At 35.2% G+C, this 18,780-nt stretch overlaps 2 protein-coding genes across 2 annotated transcripts; both read left to right on the top strand.

Annotated features, from left to right (window-relative positions):
- Positions 1 to 4,061: 4,061 nt before the first annotated feature.
- Positions 4,062 to 4,700, top strand: LOC140332698 (olfactory receptor 10A5-like). The gene has a single exon (XM_072413891.1). The coding sequence runs from the start codon at positions 4,062 to 4,064 to the stop codon at positions 4,698 to 4,700; it is 639 nt and encodes a 212-aa protein (XP_072269992.1).
- An 8,607-nt stretch (positions 4,701 to 13,307) lies between these two features.
- Positions 13,308 to 14,252, top strand: LOC140332697 (olfactory receptor 6B3-like). The gene has a single exon (XM_072413890.1). It carries the CDS (start codon positions 13,308 to 13,310, stop codon positions 14,250 to 14,252), a length of 945 nt encoding a protein of 314 aa, XP_072269991.1.
- The last annotated feature ends 4,528 nt before the right edge of the window (positions 14,253 to 18,780 follow it).

The raw sequence follows: 18,780 nt of genomic DNA, 5'->3' as shown, positions 1-18,780 counted from the left end.
GTCTTATGGTCCAAATGTATCAAAATGTATCCTTCCCAGCTGCTGTCCCGTCCCCCCTGTATAGCCCCCCCCCTCTGCCTTTTCTCCATACGGTACACAACACAAACACAATGTAAACAAATGTTATTTTGCAATCCTATTGTCATACATTGTATGACAATCGGATTACAACTGAAAGGAAATACTCACCCAGTGTCCGCAGCTCCTATTCCTGGTATCTGTAGTGAGATGTATAGCACAATGCAGAAATCCTGCATTGTACTGTGCATCTCTCCGGAGATACGAGCAGCTTCCAGCATGTGCCTGTGTCTCTGTCTGTGTGAGGCACGCAGGAAAATCCCCCCCTCACATCACTCGGAGGATGAGTCATCTTCCGGGTGATGTGATTGCTGATGCATAGGGGTGTGTCTGGGAGGGAAATTTAAAAGCAGAGTACAATGCAATCTGCTTCTAAATGGTTTTTACAGTACAAAAACACCACACAACATAAAAATAAAAGTACCGCACATTTTAATTTTATTTTTAGATTACAATGTTGTCTATTATTGCACTACCAACACTAGTACTTTCCAAAATAAATTGTATGCAATACCCCATGTTGATTCTATAAACAGATGGAGTCCTAACTGACTAATAATTGGCACATCAAAAATGCTGGAAATGAGAGAAGAGGATGGATGTACACCCTATTAGAGTGACATGGTTTGTCAAATAATGACATGGTCATTAGGCTGTACAGGAAGCACATAAGGCATATAAAAGGTTTTCTTGAGATACATTTAGGCACTGTGTATACATGTAAGTATATTTAAAACTTTTTTTGTTTTATGTCAAACAAATGTGGATGGAATAAAACTAGTTTATTTCATGCTATCTTTAAACCATTGGAAAGATTGTTCTTCATTTCCTTTTCTGAGGGTACAAAATGCAATAGTAAGAATTTTCATTTAAAGCAGACCTATCACACATTTTTAGTTTACATAAAAGTATTAACATCTTTTTAAATGCAGTGCCTTAATTCAATCCACATTTTTAAATGTAATAAAAAAACTGCATGCAGTATTTCAGCGCACAGCACCACAATGCATGTTAGTACCGTGTTTCCCCGATGATAAGGCAGGGCCATCAAATAAGACAGCCCCCCTTTCAGAATCTTTTTTTCTAGATTTTCCTCCTTTAAAATTGGGTGCGTCTTATATTCCGGAGCGTCTTATACGGCGAAAAATACGGTATTTCTCCCTAGAATTTAAAAGTGTTCTGATATAGAATTTTCTGAACACCCATGGTTTGGTCCACTTCAGCTTTATGGCTTAAGAACAAAACATTGTCACATCCGAGCAACAATAAAATTCTACAAACCTTTACTATTAGTAAAACATGTAACATAATGGCGATCCATTAAACAAATCTTTAGCAACATTATAATCTCGAAATATGTGCTTACTCATAATACATGATAATATATGTAGTTGAATTTAGATTTCCCTAAAGTTTGTATTCCCTAAAGTTTGTATTGGATTAGATAATTGACCCCAAGAGGGCATAATAATGTTTACATTACATTTACATTGATTGAATATTATGCATTTAAGACCTATAAGAAGGGATATTTGTTTTTAGAACACTGTCAAACCCATCTGAATAAAGACCACAATTATTACCTAATAATTTAAAGTAATTCAATTTCAACAATGCCATAACTTGCTGAAAAGTTAAATGCATGATCTTTGTTACATGTAGATATTTGCTTTGTTAATATGAATCATAGAATTAATTCATGAAATTAATGGAATCATTTTCACTTAATATGCTAAATATCCTGCTTTTCTTCTACCTATATGACCTGTGTTTGTTATGTTTTTGTTTGCCTGCATGTAAGGTGTTAAAAGTCGAAGTCTGAACATGTCTGATCCTATTTGGGTTCTCACTCCATCCCTCATTGAATCTTTCAATAGTGGTCTTTAACACCTGACAACCTATTCAGTAATGCATCTACCTATTTCTTTTAGTGAGCGTACTTGATCCCTTAACCATTGCACTTTTCTCTAAAGCTGTTTAGAATGCTAATTTCTAATTATTTATCTCAGTCTTCTTACATTTACAGAAACCTAATGCTAACAATTATTTGCTGCTGTGGTAATTCCAAGCTCTGATGAACATGATCAAAGAGGTAGAGTTTATATCCTACTGAAACATTAGGTTTAGTGTCACTGTCTTTTACTTGTTCAATTTAATTTGAAATTGAATATTGATTTGACTTTCTTCTTTTATTTTATACTTTTAAGCTTTTTACCTATGTCTAGGGTGATTAATATATATCTTAAAAAAAATTAAAATTAAAAAAAAATTTTGAGACCCTTTGAAGGACAGCTGTAACATGACTATTGAGTTTGTAAAACTATGCATATTATAATGTCGCCATATAAATGAAAGTTGAAAATAATATTAATAATTTATTTACCTTCATTCATATCTCAGAGTTTCATTATTTTATATATAGTTATATAATATAACTATATAATATACAGGTAGTCCCCAGGTTAAGGACATCCAACATACAGACTCCTCCTAGATACAAACGGGGGTTCCCTACTTGCTCGTGTACAAGACGGAGGTTTGAAGAAATCTTATGCAGCCTCTTGTGACTCTTTAATGACTAAAACAAACTCTGAAGCTGATTCTTTTTGCATATCAAAGCACAGCTTGCCCCAGAAGTTAATAAATGTCTAGGCTCCATAAATAGTTTTTTTTTGCTTTGTTTATGATTAACTCACAGTGAGGACTTTTTTTACAGTAACTGACACCACACTGCCTAATATAATGTTGAGACAAACAACTGTCCTATCTGCATTTATAAATGTTTTAAAATAATTTACCTGTTCCGACTTACATACAAATTCAACTTAAGAACAAAACTACAGTCCCTATGTCGTATGTAACCTGGGGACTACCTGTATATAATATGCAGTTACCATATTTTAAAAAAGATAATATTATTCATAAGTGCAGTTGCAGAGTCACCACAATATTAAAGGGTAATCTAAGAGACAGATTTGAAAGTTCCCACACTAAGGGATCTTTTCACCTATGACTCACCCAATTTTTGCCCTAACGTTACAAATTTTGCACATTAGATTCAATTAGAATGTGCCTATCTACTTTTACTCATGAACTTTGGTAAAAACATTTACAAACACACCCCTAAGTGCCCTTTAAGCCATTATTTTTTTATCAGTACACAGAATACATTCACTTATAACCATACTGACTTTGAGGAAAATGTTACAGATGCTTAAAGGCATGTTGGCAAAGGATGAATATTGCCTTCTAATAAATTTGTATTTCAGTGGGTTTATGACATTCTATTTTCCATTGCTTTACAGTAAAATAGAAAGAACATGTTTACATTTATAATTTTTTTTCACACCTGATGGAGGATAGGGGTCTGCAGTAACTTTTAATTTAGTATATATGTGAAATAGCTGTTGAGAGTAAAGCATTTTATTTGGGTTCTTGTATACACAAATCTCTTTAGTAAAAAATAGTCAATTGGAGGGAATGCTCTGCTGACAACAACAAAATGCAGCCCTACAATTTAATCTACTGTCTACACAAGCCTCTTGACACATAGATTTCAAACATGTTTGATTTATGAAGTCAGTGTACTATGCATATAGTGTCAATATTCAAAACTGCTTTAATTGAAATAATATGTACATATAAATATATTTTTTCTATTTGTCTTGCAGAACATGCAAATAAATGAGACACATATCATCCTCAAGGAATTTAAAATGATTGGATTTCAAATACCTCAGCCTTTAAAAAATACTCTGTTTGCCATTTTTCTAGTGACATACATATTTACAGTCTCGGGAAACTTTCTGATTATAATACTTTCATCCATATGTGAACAACTTAACAGACCAATGTACTTTTTCCTAAGCAACTTGTCTGTATGTGAAATCATTTTAACTACAAACATTGTGCCTAATATGTTAAATTTACTAACAGTTGATCAAGGAATCATTACTGTAACAGAATGTTTTCTTCAATTTTACATGTTTGGAACGTCTGCTACAACTGAATGCTTTCTTCTTGCTGTCATGTCTTATGATCGTTACTTAGCCATCTGCTGCCCACTGCATTATACCTCTATCATGAATGAAAGACTTTGTACCATACTTGCTGTTATTGTCTGGGCAACTGGATTTATGGCTACAATAGGGACAATTATATTGATGAGCAGATTGCAGTTTTGCAAGACTAGTAGCATTGACCATTTTTTTTGTGATAGGGAGCCCATCCTAGGGCTATCATGTTCAGACACTAGTGAAGTTAGGGTGGTAGCCCTTGTTTTTTCTTTTTGCATAACCCTCTGGCCATTTATAATTATTGTTTGCTCCTATATTTTTATTCTCCGTACTATTCTCAATATGATCACAAGCAAGGAAAGATATAAAACATTTTCAACATGTAGTTCTCATTTAATAGTGGTCAGCATGTATTATGTAAGTTTAATAATAATGTATGTGGTGCCTTCTAATAATCAGTCATTTAATGCAAACAAACTGTTGTCATTGTTATATATTGTGGTGACCCCACTGTTAAATCCTATCATATACAGTTTTAAGAATAGAGAACTAAGGAATGAACTCCAGAAATGTATTCACAATATGTTATTATATGGAAAATGGTGAACAAAAAAACCTTTAAACGACTACCAAACCAAAGTGATGAGTTTTTATATGTTTTACTAATTATCACACCTATGTTTATATATTAAGGTCTATCTTAACTGGTTATTAGTAGCTGTGGGATAAAATGTTTTAGTTATTAACAGTTTTGTGTACCCCATTTGAACAATGTCAGTATACAACACTTTAAATGTAAATAAAAGAGAAGAAATTAAAAATTTATGTAATTTGTCATTTGCACTCTATTAAGTAGGATGTAACATGTATATAAGACTTGCACTACAAAGTCTGAAATGACTGCTTTATTACATCCTCCAAGGCTCATATAAAAATGTAAATATGTAGCTACAAAGAATTAAGTAATTTGTGTCAATTGTCTAATTGTCTGCAGTTCAGAGAGACTGATAAAGTTACACAAGTGATTACCTAAAGTTATTGCTGGTGATTTTACAAGCTATTCAGCAAGTTACAAGCTAAATCAGCAGTTGCCAACCGGTGATCTGCGAGAAAATTTTGGTGGTCCGCGGCTCTAGCCAGTGTGCTCCCCAGCGGGGTCCTTCTCCTGACCCCGCTGAGGGGTTCACCTGTTAGAGCCACTGACCATGTCAGGCATCATGACGGCACTCTGGGGGGGGGGGACTTCCCCTTCGAGTGACACACGGCTCCTGGAGGTAATATTACACACATTCTTGGCTAAATTTCACTGTTGTTGTTTGCTGAATTTTATCAATCAGTAAATCAGACCATGAGAGTTGATATGTAACATGTGAATACTAGAGATGTATATATATATTGACAGAGTCTTGCAGTGCCTGTCAGGAAAGAATGGGGTATATGTACCTGTGTTAAGCTGCGTACACACCTGCAATTTTTCTCGTTGGAAAGGATCTTTCACGATCCTTTCCAACGAGAAAAGACTGCACGATGCATGAACGATGCTGTACATACAGCACCGTTCATGCTCTATGGAGAGGGGAGGGGGAGAGCGATGGAGCGGCACCCTGCTGCGCGCTCTCCCCTTCCCTTTCATTAGGATCGGTCGTCGTCCATCGTCCATGGATCCGCCAGGACGGTCGTCGGACGATGGACGACGACCGACTGTACACACGGCAGATTTTCGTCCGATAATTGGCCGATACCGATTATCGGGCGAGAAAAATTTGCCGTGTGTACGCAGCTTTAGAAAGGCTCCAGGGAAAGAAAGTGAGCAAGTGTTAATTGGTTTTCAGAAAGAAACCAGGTTCTTTAGGGCACTGGAGCCGGCCAAGGAAAGTGAAGGGTGGGTTCCTTGGCCAATCCTGATTGGGATGTGAGCACCCAGGTGTAATTTAAGTGATGGTAATTGGTCAGAGAGTGCTCAGGTAGTGCCCAGAGCTTTGGGGGAAAAGGGCTCTCTGCCTTGCTGAAGCGAAGTAGAATAGGGTTGTTTGTGTTATCTAAAGACTGTCACATTGTTGGAAATTGCTGTTCTTTTGGGGTAGTCAGAAAGGGACCATCGACAGTGATTGTATTTAGTGCTCAGCCGAGCCATTTGTTTTGCTAAATAAATAGACAGGCAGGAGCCTGTTTGAACTGTGCATTTTGAAAGCTGCTGTCTGATTTCTGCTACATTCTGACCACGTTGCTACGTGGGATCCCACAATATATATATATTGTGGGATAACATAATTCCATCCATTTTTTGATTCACTAATTACTGTATTTGATTTTCAATTGGTATTAATATTAGTATCCTAACCTCAATCACAAAGTTAAACGGGTCGGTTACTAGAGACACGTCATCCACATAGTTTTGACACCTGTGTGATTTTGTAAACACGGTATAAGTAGCAATTCTAACAAGTCCTGTTTTGTTTTATTTCACCTTTCAAATGTATCTAGCAAAGTAGGTCTAAGGTATTAATAGGGCTACAAGTATTCTAAAGTAAAATTCACTTATCTAAGACTTATGCCTATTGAAACCCTTTCCTTCCTCTATATTCCCCTTTAATTAAGTTGTAAAAGCACTGGGTTATTAATACCAAAAATTTGTGGTCAAGCAGTGCCTCAATAACTGAAGTGTAAATGAGTAAAATAAATTGAGTAGTTGTCTGCTTTAAATTGGTTCCATGAATGTCTCAGTACCTACAGGCTGAACTTGCTGTATTACACATATATGGTCACAGTGACCTTTTAAATGTGTAAAGCTACAGTAACGTTTCAATTTATTAGTAACATCTTAAAATACATCAAGAGTAGCTCACCCAAGTAGTGATTTGGGGCTAAGTTCAGATGTATGGTTGGGCTGCAGTGTGGTAACCACTTCCTCATGCCCTTGAACTGCCCTACTATGTGTAATCCCACACCCTGAGCCCACCCATTAGGTATAAATAGGGATGGTAATGAAGTGTTTAAAACAACTCACTAGCTTCCACCATCAGATGTTGAAATGTCGATTCACTAAGATCCTTCAATCAAAATACATCTTTAAATAAACTAGTAGTCACATGATAATTCATTTCCTATTTTATAGTTATAAAGATGCATCCTAGGAGATACTATAATAAGCAGCATATCACAATCAGCACTGGTATTTTTGATCTAGAAAAAACTTGTATCTAATATTCCACTTAAAGTACATTAATAATCTAAACAAAGGGTTATATTGAGTGGAGGATGATTGCGTTATTGTTTATAAGTGTCATTTTTTACATAATTTATTTCTCTTTTATTTTTACATTAAAAGTACTATGTGTGGACATGTAGTCAATAAGCTGGGTCTAACAATTCATGACCTCATGTATATTGGTACTGCTTGGTCTGCATATACCTAGTCCTCATAACATCACCTAGCTTAAATTTATTTTAAGTAGCAGCTATTGTAATAGTCAACAATGCATACATATACGTAAGTGTTTTCTTTACTAGATATTGACAATTTGACCTTGTCTTTGGCTAGGAATAGTATGTACTGTAGGTATTGAAATATATACAAGGCTAATAAAGGGCTATGACTCACTTAAGCATCAGCTAAAATAAACAACAATGCTATTTACCATTGTGCACTTGCAAGTGCCCACTACATTCCTTGTTTATTCATTGTTGGTGGAAATCACTCATAATCTGCCTTCCAAGTTCACCGAGCCAAACTATATAGCTATAGTTAACAGTGTATGCTATAACACCAAGCCTACTTACTAACTGGGGTAAGTAGGGAGATTTTTTTGATTAGGGTCTACTACTGGTTCAGATTAGGGTCTACTACTACTACCCTACTAGGGTCTACTGAAATTAGGAGAGGTTCTGGAATTTTTCAAATAGATTGTATACTGGACATCCCTTGATCAATGTTTTGGGTTGAATTTGGCAGAGACCCAAAACTGAACATCAAGCCTACTAGAGTGCAATATGAAATCTTTACTATTCAGGGTCTAATAAAGGTAAAATTGATTTTGGATTTATACAAACACAAGGCATCCTGGAATTTCCTGGAAACTTAATAGAGGATCCCCAGTTGGGCAGAGATGTGTGTGTGTGTTTTAGGAACTATCTTTACCTGAAAAGTCCTTCCCAATGTGTTTTGGTACTGTATTTTGGAATGTGGTATAGTCCTGTGCATGAAATAAAATTGAAGTATTTTCAAAATTACAGTACACTTATAATATAAAATACAGTATTTGAAGTACAAATTCTCATTCGCATGTGGATACTGGTTTGACTGTTTATTAATTTGCAAATAATTTGAAATCAAAATTCAAAAAGAAAAACTTTTGGCAAAGTCTAAGACTCCTAACCCACTACTGAAAGCCTGTAATAAAATCTGAACCTAGGCTCTTCTCATTTAGTATTCTTTTTACTGTCGAAGCTAACTCATCTTCTGGTATATCTCCTTCAAACTAATAACATCTTTGCTGGATCTTTGGTGATCATTAAAAAAATCCTAGGTATGTATCGTGTTGTGCGTAATTGAGTTGAAGTATTAATTCTTTGTGCCGGAGTTTATACTACCAAATAATCCAATCCAGAAGCATTTATTTTGTTATGCTTTTAAATACCATAGAAATGGAGTAGGTAAAGGTAGGTCTGTAATCCAATTAAAGCCACATAGAAAATTTTTTATTATAAAAAATGTAATTGTTCTGAGTATTTTGAAAAGTACTTTAGTAAAATTGGTTTCCACAGAAAATCTGGTTTGTTATCTCAACTAACTGCCATAAACTGTTACATGTCTTGTTTAAAAAAAGCCTCTGACATTATACAAATTAAATTTTAGCGGCATATTTTTTATTTTATTAGGTAAATAAAGACCTAACTTTATTGAGCCTTTTCCTAGTACCAGGTTTGAAAAAGGGTTGAACCGTTGTTCCTTTTTTTTCCATAGCACTCAGCAATAGTTATACCTTTTTTTAAATTATTTACGTAACTAGTTTCATATTTCTCTTCAATATTATACTGCAAATTAATCTTAAAAGAACACAATGTCCTACTCAAAGGTTTGAATGTTTTTCATCTTAAGATAATAATATGTAACCTGCATCCCACTGGAACTAATTATAGTAAGTGTTTAATTATATATCCCATTGGAATACCACACAAACCATCTTCTTGATATATAAATATAACAAGAATTTTTTAATATGTCTACAGTTGATAGCTTATGGAGCACATAAACTATATACTTAATTTTGCACAGGTTTAAGATTTAAGATTTAAAGAAAGGTAGTATGAAATAATTACTTTCATAAAATGTTAAGTTACTGTAAATTTCAAATTGTCACAGAGAAGCATGTGTGGATTTCTGATAACTGTGTATTTGTCACAGACAGGTGGGGGCATTAGTTAACATTAGTTATAGCAAGGCATCAGGAAAAGTTAGTGAGGATACTGTTTTTGGAAAAAAACAGTTCCTAGAGAATTGTTGGATTTCCCTGGTCATCCCTATCTATGTGCAAGGTAAAAACAAGTGATAGTAAAAACATGAAAGTTAATTCAAGAAATGAGAAGTGACCTGGATGTATTTCAGAATAGAAGTTGTCAGCCCATGTTACAGAGTTTTTTTTTAAACTATTTATATCCACGAAAAGACAGTTCCAAAAAAAATCCAACATATTTACAAAAAAAATAAATATAAAATAGAGTTATATGTGTGCTAATTCCAACTCATAAATATTGTAATTAAATATGTTTATATATATATATATATATATATATATATATATATATATATATATTTATAAACAAAATTTGTGCCAATACTAATTGGTATACTATAATATAAATACATGTTAGTTAAACTTGTTACATTTAGTGCATACATCCGGTTTGTGAACTCTTATTTCATACTTTGTGATTATTTCTTATTAAATCATCCTGTATAAATATTTTCTAGTGCATTAACTTATTCAATAACACCTGCTGCTGCATATTCAACTGTCTACTCTAAGAATTTTTCTTATTTTTACCTCTTGCATATAATTACAATATTCAATTAATTATACAAAAATAGTAATCATAACAGCAGTTCATTTACACACAAAAAAACAAACAAAAAAAAAAAACCCACACTCAAATACCATTTTTACATCAATGCAGGAAACTTCCCATTTATTTATTTATTTTCCCTCTTTTCGTTTTTTAATACTCAATTCAATACACTTAAGCTGCGTACACACTTCCAATTTTTGTCGTTGGAAAGGATCTTTCACGATCCTTTCCAACGACAAGGGAGTGCACGATGCATGAACGGTGCTGTACATACAGCACCGTTCATGCTCTATGGAGAGGGGAGGGGGAGAGCGACGGAGCGGCACCCTGCTGCGCGCTCTCCCCTTCCCTTTCATTAGGATCGGCTGTCGTCCATCGTCCGTGGATCCGGCAGGTCGGTCGTCCGGACGATGGACAACACCGACTGTACACACGGCAGATTTTCGCCCGATAATTGGCCGATGCCGATTATCGGGCGATAAAAATCTGACGTGTGTACGTAGCTTTAGTTACATACCATGTAGAAATTGTGTGTGTTGAAATTACAAATAAATATTTCTTTCAGAGGCTATCAATGCTTTATCAATAAACACATGCCGCAAAAAACAAGTAATCCCAATATCATTTCTCTGGTCTGCCTCCAACAATTCTCTATATAAATTTTTTACCAGAGAAGTTTTAATATCGGTTGTCATATTAGCTCTTCTCCCTATACTATCTTCCCATGTACCAAAAATACATATAAATGGGTCAAGAGGAATCGTGTACCCCGTAATTTTTACAATAAATCTAATAACGCATTGCCATTACAAAGAAATTAATGGGCAAGACCACAAATTATGTGTCAAAGAAGGCTTTTGACTTTTACATTTGTGACACTTAGTCACATTAGACACTTCAGTAGAGGATTGTGTACAAACTTTATAAGCCCTGTAAATCAGTTGAAATTGGGTTTACCTCAAATTTTCATTAGTTATACATTTACGAGTCAATAGATACCCAGATAATATTTTCTCCACTGCATCCGTACAGAGGTTTAAACTAGCCAATTCTGAAAGCAAAGTACTTTGTGTTATTTTATTTACAGCTGTTGCTTTTTTCCACAAAGCGTTTCTGTTATTTTTCTGTCAATTTCGTTTGACTCCAGTTATGGACCCATAAGGCTCCAGTCATGGAAGATAAGAAGACAGATGGTGTTTTATAAGTTGCTGTAGAAATGGTGGTTCAATCAACAAAAGGTGAAGCAGGTGACAATAGAGTCTTTATTTATTTTCACAATTAGGACTTTAAGATAAAAATTAAACAATGAAAAGATAATATAAAACTGAACTAAAAGTAGGTTACCTGATATTCCAAGAGAAAGACTGTGATTTCTCAGAGGGCAACAAAACAGAAAAATGTATTCAAAACTGCCCCCATGCTTTTCCTAAAATTGACAAGGGCTATTTGTAGGGGAGAGGGGTATTGCAATTTGGATGTCCCCAGATATCAATCCCCCCACCAGCGGGGAACAAGTAAAAGGATACATAGTACTTTTTGCCAATTTCTAGAATGGGTTAAATCAAGCATCAAAACAAACACACAGAACAGTAGAACATTGTCTTACTAAATTATTTATGTCCAAAGATGAGATTTCACAAAAATGCATCCTATGTTGCCAGCTCCTTGCTGCATAATGAGAGTCCTACAAAGAGTCCTGTATTGTATTTAGCCAATCCAGCTGACTGACATTGGAGTTGGCTCAGCCAATCCAGCCAGGCTGCACTGACATTATTCTTATCTTGACATCAGCTGCAGCCAAATGTAAAAGAGACAGGCAAGCCAATGTGGCAGTCTGTCATTGTGTGTTCCTCAGAGCAGACAGATCTGAGGTCAGAATAGGTCAGATCAAAGTTGGAATTGACTTCGATCGACTCTATGCTGGATGCACAAATAGGCTATGAAATTTAAAATAGACAAGCACTACAGTATTGTGTTGGCCATCGCCCACTGTTTCCTGCCAGTTCAACATGGCCAAATGTTTTTGGTCAGTCCACCAAAGAAATATTCTCTTTACATATCATAGAACTCAGAGGTGCAAAACATTTTGGATTTTTAAAACTAAGGTCTACAATGTCAAATAAATTTAAGTAATTTTAATGAGAAATCCATGTTTCTATTCAACATTTTTTAATGTTAATTTTTCATTTAGCTTGTTTTGTAATTTTGTGTATTAGGTAATGTTTTTTTGTTTGTTTGCTCTTAACATGTTCTTTGATGTTGGTTTATTTATCCCTGAAACTAAACATATACACTGCCTGGCCAAATCTGGGGTTGCTTCCATTAGTAAGGTTAAGGTTAAGGTAATCAGGTTTTTCCATCAAGGGATTTTTCCTTCCTGTTGGCACAGATCAATTCCTGGATGACAGTGCCAGGGTACATCAGGCTCTGACTGGTTCAGGGGGCATGAGACATCAATATACACATGAACTGGCTACCACAGAAAACAAACCTTAACCCCATCTTTGGGATGTGCTGGTAAAAGCTTCACAGAGGTTTGGCTCTCCCATCATCAATACAATATTATAGCAAAAAAAAAAACTGATTGAAAATCCGGATGGAAAAAAATATTGTCACAATGCAAAGGCATATTGGAAAAATGGCATGGAATTTGTGTGCTGTAATAAAAACTAAAGGCAGTCCAATTAGTGTGTTGAAGTATATGCATTTTTTGACCAGGCAGTGTACCTAAGCAATAGGGTATATATTGCAATATTCAATATTTTTTCTCTTTTTATGACTAAGTTTGAAATGTGTCAGCAGAGGCTTAAGATATTTTTTGTATAAAAATGGGCATTTTAAGAAGAAAGTACCATGGAAGCTGCTACTTATGGGTCATTCTGTGTCTGACTGGGGCTATTTAAAGATAGATATAAACAGATATAACAGATTTAAACTGTTGTTACCCATTTTTGTGTGTAACATTTAGCTTAAGTAACTAGGCTTTGTAAACAGGAGGATTTTTTTTACCAGGAAAGGTGAAAACACTACATTCCATACTAGAATCCAAATTTGAAAATGTTTTTGAATTCCTGGCTCTAAATAAATTATGCAGTACACAAAACCACATGTATTCACTTTAAATATGTATCCCTATTACTATTCCAGATGACATTAACTAAATGGACAAGCAACCAAACTATAAAACTTGAATTTATTTTTGTTGGATTCTCCAGTGATCAGAAAATTAAATTTGTCTTGTTCTCAACATTTTTAATCATGTATATTCTAACTATTATTGCAAATGCCCTTATAATTATGGTAGTAAAATCGACCACAGCTTTACATAACCCTATGTATATGTTTATTGCCAGCCTTTCATTGCTGGAAATCTGTTATGTGACTGTCACAACACCGAATATGTTGTCCATTTTCTTAGTCAAATACAAAAGAATCTCATTTGAAGGATGCATGGCTCAACTATACATGTTCTTCTCACTTGGATCCTCTGAATGTATATTGTTGACAGCAATGGCTGGTGATCGATATCTTGCAATATGTCATCCATTGAGATATTCATCTTTAATGACAACAAGAGCATGCTTACATTTAGTAATTCTAAGTTTTTTAAGTGGTTTTATTGCCTCAATATTAACAATCACATTTATTGCTAGGTTACCATTTTGTAGTTCCAACAGAATAAATCATTTCTTTTGTGATTATCCTGCACTATTGAAACTCTCCTGCACTGAAAGCAACACTACAGAAGTTATATTTTTCACATTGTCTTGGAGTATTGTGTTAACATGTTTTTTGTTAGTAATGATTTCCTATTCTTGCATTGTTTTCACTGTCAGAGTTTCTACAGGAAAACAAAGTAAAGCATTTTCCACTTGTTTATCTCATTTGACTGTTGTACTAATTTTTTATGCATCTGTTATTTTCATGTATGTAAGACCAAAGGCAAAGTATGACCTAAATAAGGATAAGGTGGTGTCCGTTGTTTACTCAGTTTTAACTCCTTTACTAAACCCAATGATATATTGTATAAGGAACAAGAAGTTTCAAAGTGCAGTTGTCAATTTGATGTTGAGATGTTTTGGTCCATCCTAATTTTCCATCTAATATCAGCTTTGGACTGGCTAACAAATATTATTCTCATTGACCTATTCACATTGAAACCTGACACAAACCAGGGCAATTCAAACTAAGTATGTGATGAAAAGCTTACGTGAAGGTAAAATACTTCATTAATGTTATGGGCAACTTTATGGACCAATAAACCAGATTATGAAGTAGGAGGAAGAGGCCTTAACTCTTACAACATTTATGCTATAAAGGTGTGCGAGCAACGCTTCAGTCATTTACATGTCAATATGGATTTCCTATTTGAACTGCAGAGCCTGAGGGCCCTATTGTTAGTAAATTAAACAACCCTTATGATAATTTTGGAAGAATATGTTTCTTTATTGGGAGAAGCTTGACATCATCAGTTGGCGTTTGGTGTGATCATAGTAATATGGTGGATGTAGATGTTGGCTCCAAAAAAGTGATGTTGGCCCCAAAAAACACCTGTAAATAAATTACATATTTGCTGTTGTTTTTTTTTAGTAACGGTAACTGTCTGTAAGGCCCTGGTCCAGCACCAGTACTAGCCAGACACCAGACCCTCAATGTAACACCGCAGTCTTTGCCTATAGCAAGCTCCTGCTACATCCAGAAATATATTTTCCAAGTGTTCATAAAGTTATCAAACTTGTGACATTTACCTAAAAAAAGCATGTGCAGGAGCCTGTCTTTGAATCTCCTGAATGTGTATATGCTCTGCCAGTTGGTTTATCGCAACAGTCAGGAGCTGGACTTGTTTGTGGAGGTCCTCCATGGCAGTGGGTATTGTTGGCCTCTTGGCAAACAGACAAATTGCATGGACTGCACATGTCCCAATTACACTCAAATTTGTATCAGCTGTGCACATAAACAAGAGCATAAGTAAGGGGGTTGTCTTACTTGCTTTTTCCATTGTCTGTTTTTTTGTCTTTGGGGGTGGGGAAGTTGTTTGCTGTGTTTTTGTAATCTATGTTGCTACATTTCATGCTTTGCTTATCATTTAGCATATTAGCTGCTTTTGTGTATAAAGGTTAAATATTTGAATGTCCATTTTGCAATTAAGAAGTCAATGTTAATGCTATGTTATTGTGTTTGTGGCCATAATGTTTAATTGCAATAATATCTCTTTATCACCACCTTTAAATGTTTGTCCCGTATAAATATTTTCTAATCCAGTTTTCCACCCTTGGTAGGTCAAAGTTGCAAATTGGTTTAGTAAGTATTTTTTTAATCCAATATTTATTGGGCCATTTTTGAACTATTTTGGCTTTTTATGGAAATATGGGTTAACATGTGTTTGGTGTTTTATTTTTATTTTTTTGTAGTTACATATAGTTACATAGTTACATAGTAGGTTAGGTTGAAAAAAGACATACGTCCATCAAGTTCGACCACTAGGGAAATAAACATATCCCAGATATAAAACCCTAAAAGACATAGTTGGTCCAGAGGAAGGCAAAAAGAACCCTGGTACAGTTTGCTTCAACAGGGGAAAAAAAATTCTTCCTGATTCCATGAGGCAATCAGATGCTTCCTGGATCAACAGTCACTGGTATTGTTACTTTAAAGCCTCAATACCCAGTTATATTCTGTGCTTCTAGAAAAGCATTTAGCCTTTTCTTAAAGCAATCTATAGTAGTTGCTGAAACTACTTCCTGAGGGAGCCGATTCCACATTTTCACAGACCTTACAGTTTAGTTGCTCTTCTCTGCACTCTCTCCAATTCCACAATGTCCTTTTTGTGAACTGGTGCCCAAAACTGGACTGCATATTCCAGATGCGGCCTGACCAATGCTTTGTACAGAGGCAAGATTATGTCTGCATCTCTGCTGTCTATTCCTCTTTTAATACAAGAAAGTACTTTGCTAGCTTTAGATATTGCAGCTTGGCATTGCATGTTGTTATTAGGTCTATGACCTACCTGAACCCCCAGATCCTTTTCCATTTCTTACTCCCCCAAATGTATTCCCCCTGGGCAGTATGAAGCATGCATGTTGTTAGCTCCCAAGTGCATATCTTTACATTTATCTATATTAATTGTCATTTGCCACTTGGCTGCCCAATCAAACAGTTCATCCGGGTCTGCTTGTAGTTTATAGACATCCTGTATGTATTTATTTCTTTTACATAGTTTGGTGTCATCTGCAAACACAGAAATGGTACTTTTAATCCCAAACTCTATATAATTTTTAAAGATGTTAAACAGTAAAGGTCCCAACACTGAACCATGGGGTACACCACTAATAACCTTAGACCATTCAGAGTATGAATCTGTGGGGTATAGTGTCAAATGCTTTAGCAAAGTCCAAGTACACTATATCAACTGCTACTCCACTGTGTACCTGTTTACTTACTTCCTCATAAAAAAGAGGTACTTTGTTGATAACTAATGTATTTTATGAAGCCGTGTAAATTTAGTGGTGTCTTTGTGGTCTCCATATATTAATGTGACGTTTTAGCAAATGTCTTTATTTTGAATAATGTTCTTTTCAAAAACTTGTCGTTTGTTTTTTGAGGGGTTTGTTTTTGTGATCGCCTTTACAATCTCCCAGGAACTTTTAACCTTGGGTGATCAAACAGATCTCCAATTCAACAAGTCAATTGTAATTGTTTTGAAGCAGTTCCTTTGTCTGAATTGTTGAAAGGCTAAAAACAGCAAAATTGTCTTATTAAAACTGTTTAATGTGCATAGTTGTGCGCCAAACCTCAGGAGTCTGATGCGCATTGTGCACCAAAGCAGACACGCTATGTTCTATCAGTTCAAAAACCCGCCGGCAACTTTTGCAGATAAGGATCCTCATTTGGGTAAGTTTTTAATTTTGTGTATATTGTTTTTTTTGCTTCATGTGCACTCATGTATATATATATACATGCATATATGTATGTATGCATTTAGATGGGACTTGATAGACTTGTGTACATTTACATAGAATTGAGAAATCTAGGGGAAGAAATAGGCAAAGAGGGTTTTTTTGGGCATATTGCCTAACTTGCTTCAAACTGAAGAGAGTGCCTATTTATTTCTATGATTTCTGATGTCATGGGGTTGGTTGCAAGCAACATTCATGGAATCCACCTTCATGTGCTTCCACTACCAAGCTGAGGTGAGTAAGTCAATATATAGTGGGCCAAGTTCTAAAGTGCCATTCAAACCTGAATAAACATCCTGAAAGGCTGGAAAAGCAAGAAAATATGTTTGCCAAAAAAGTATATTTGTCCCTGGAAGTTTTGGATACTAGTACTATTTGAATTGTTTAAACACCTAAAAATGCATACAATCATGTATTTACCCTCCAACCGCTAACCCCGTACTTTTCCGTGCAAAAAATTTTTGCAACTATCGATAACCCCGTACTTTTTCGTCTATATTAAAATCTCACTTACCTGGTCCCGCTGTGCTCATCCAGCGTCGGGTCCATGTTCCAGCATCAGGTCCGTGTTCCAGCGTCGTCCTCCAGCGTCGGGTGTCCTCTCCTTAGAAGAAAAAGCCGGCCGGCTTCCTCTTCTAAGCCGGCCGGCCGGCTTGTTTAGGCTGATTTTTGTATATTTTAATTTTATTAAAAGTATTTTTTTTTACATGATTGTGTGTTTCAAACATTTTTTATATTCATGATATCTACTAGAACCCTGTTCGGACATATTTCTGTAAGTTACAGGTATACAATTTAAAAAAAAAAAATTCATTAAAACCTGTAACGCTTTTGTTACAGAAATCTAGACATCAGTGTAACGCCCAGGTGGCTAAGGAGCAAATTAGGTTAAGCAACAACAGTACATCTGTTTCTTTCTAAGAGTGTCTGACCCTGCTTATGAGCTTGGCAATCAATGTGGTTTGATGTTGTGCTTGGAACCTGGACCTCCTTCCATTACCATCAGGTGTGTTAGAATGAGTATGCAACTCAGCTGCCCAACTAGTTGAGACAACCAGTTTGGACAGCAAGTGGAAGAGTGTTTGTATACAATAGTCCTAAGATTAGGCAGCACAGCATAATGAGAACAAACCTATAACACTACTACAAATGAACAGAGGAGTGTTGTGGCAGCAAATCAACATGAGTGAAAATGTCAGACTATTAAAAAAAAAAAACAAAGAAATAAAATCCATTTCAAATTATTTATAGGAGGAATATGTAAATAAGACATTTAAGTACCAATATGTGACAATGTAACTTTGGGACAAAGGCAACAATGAGGGTCAAGCAGTAGTTTGTAGTGGAAAGCATGCAGATATTTGTACTCCAGATTTGTGGAAAAAATGACAAAATATTGCTGAAGAATTGCTAAACAGTAAGCCGTAATTAGAAACCAGGCACAAAAACATTGCAGCAACAGATGAACTAACATTAATGAAGATTACTAAAAGTCACATCAATGCAAACCATAGAAGTATTTCAAATAGTTGATTTCTCTAAAGCCAAACCTGAATGAAATTTCAATCAGATCCAAAATGTTTGCTCATTTTTTTTTACAGTTATACTATTGTGTGATGACATAATATAAAGTGCTAATTAGTATGTATACAGCTTGATATCAA

The sequence above is a fragment of the Pyxicephalus adspersus genome, chromosome 6 (assembly GCF_032062135.1).
Source record: "Pyxicephalus adspersus chromosome 6, UCB_Pads_2.0, whole genome shotgun sequence".
NCBI classification, from domain to species: domain Eukaryota; kingdom Metazoa; phylum Chordata; class Amphibia; order Anura; family Pyxicephalidae; genus Pyxicephalus; species Pyxicephalus adspersus.
This window is presented reverse-complemented; position numbering and strand designations above follow the sequence as displayed.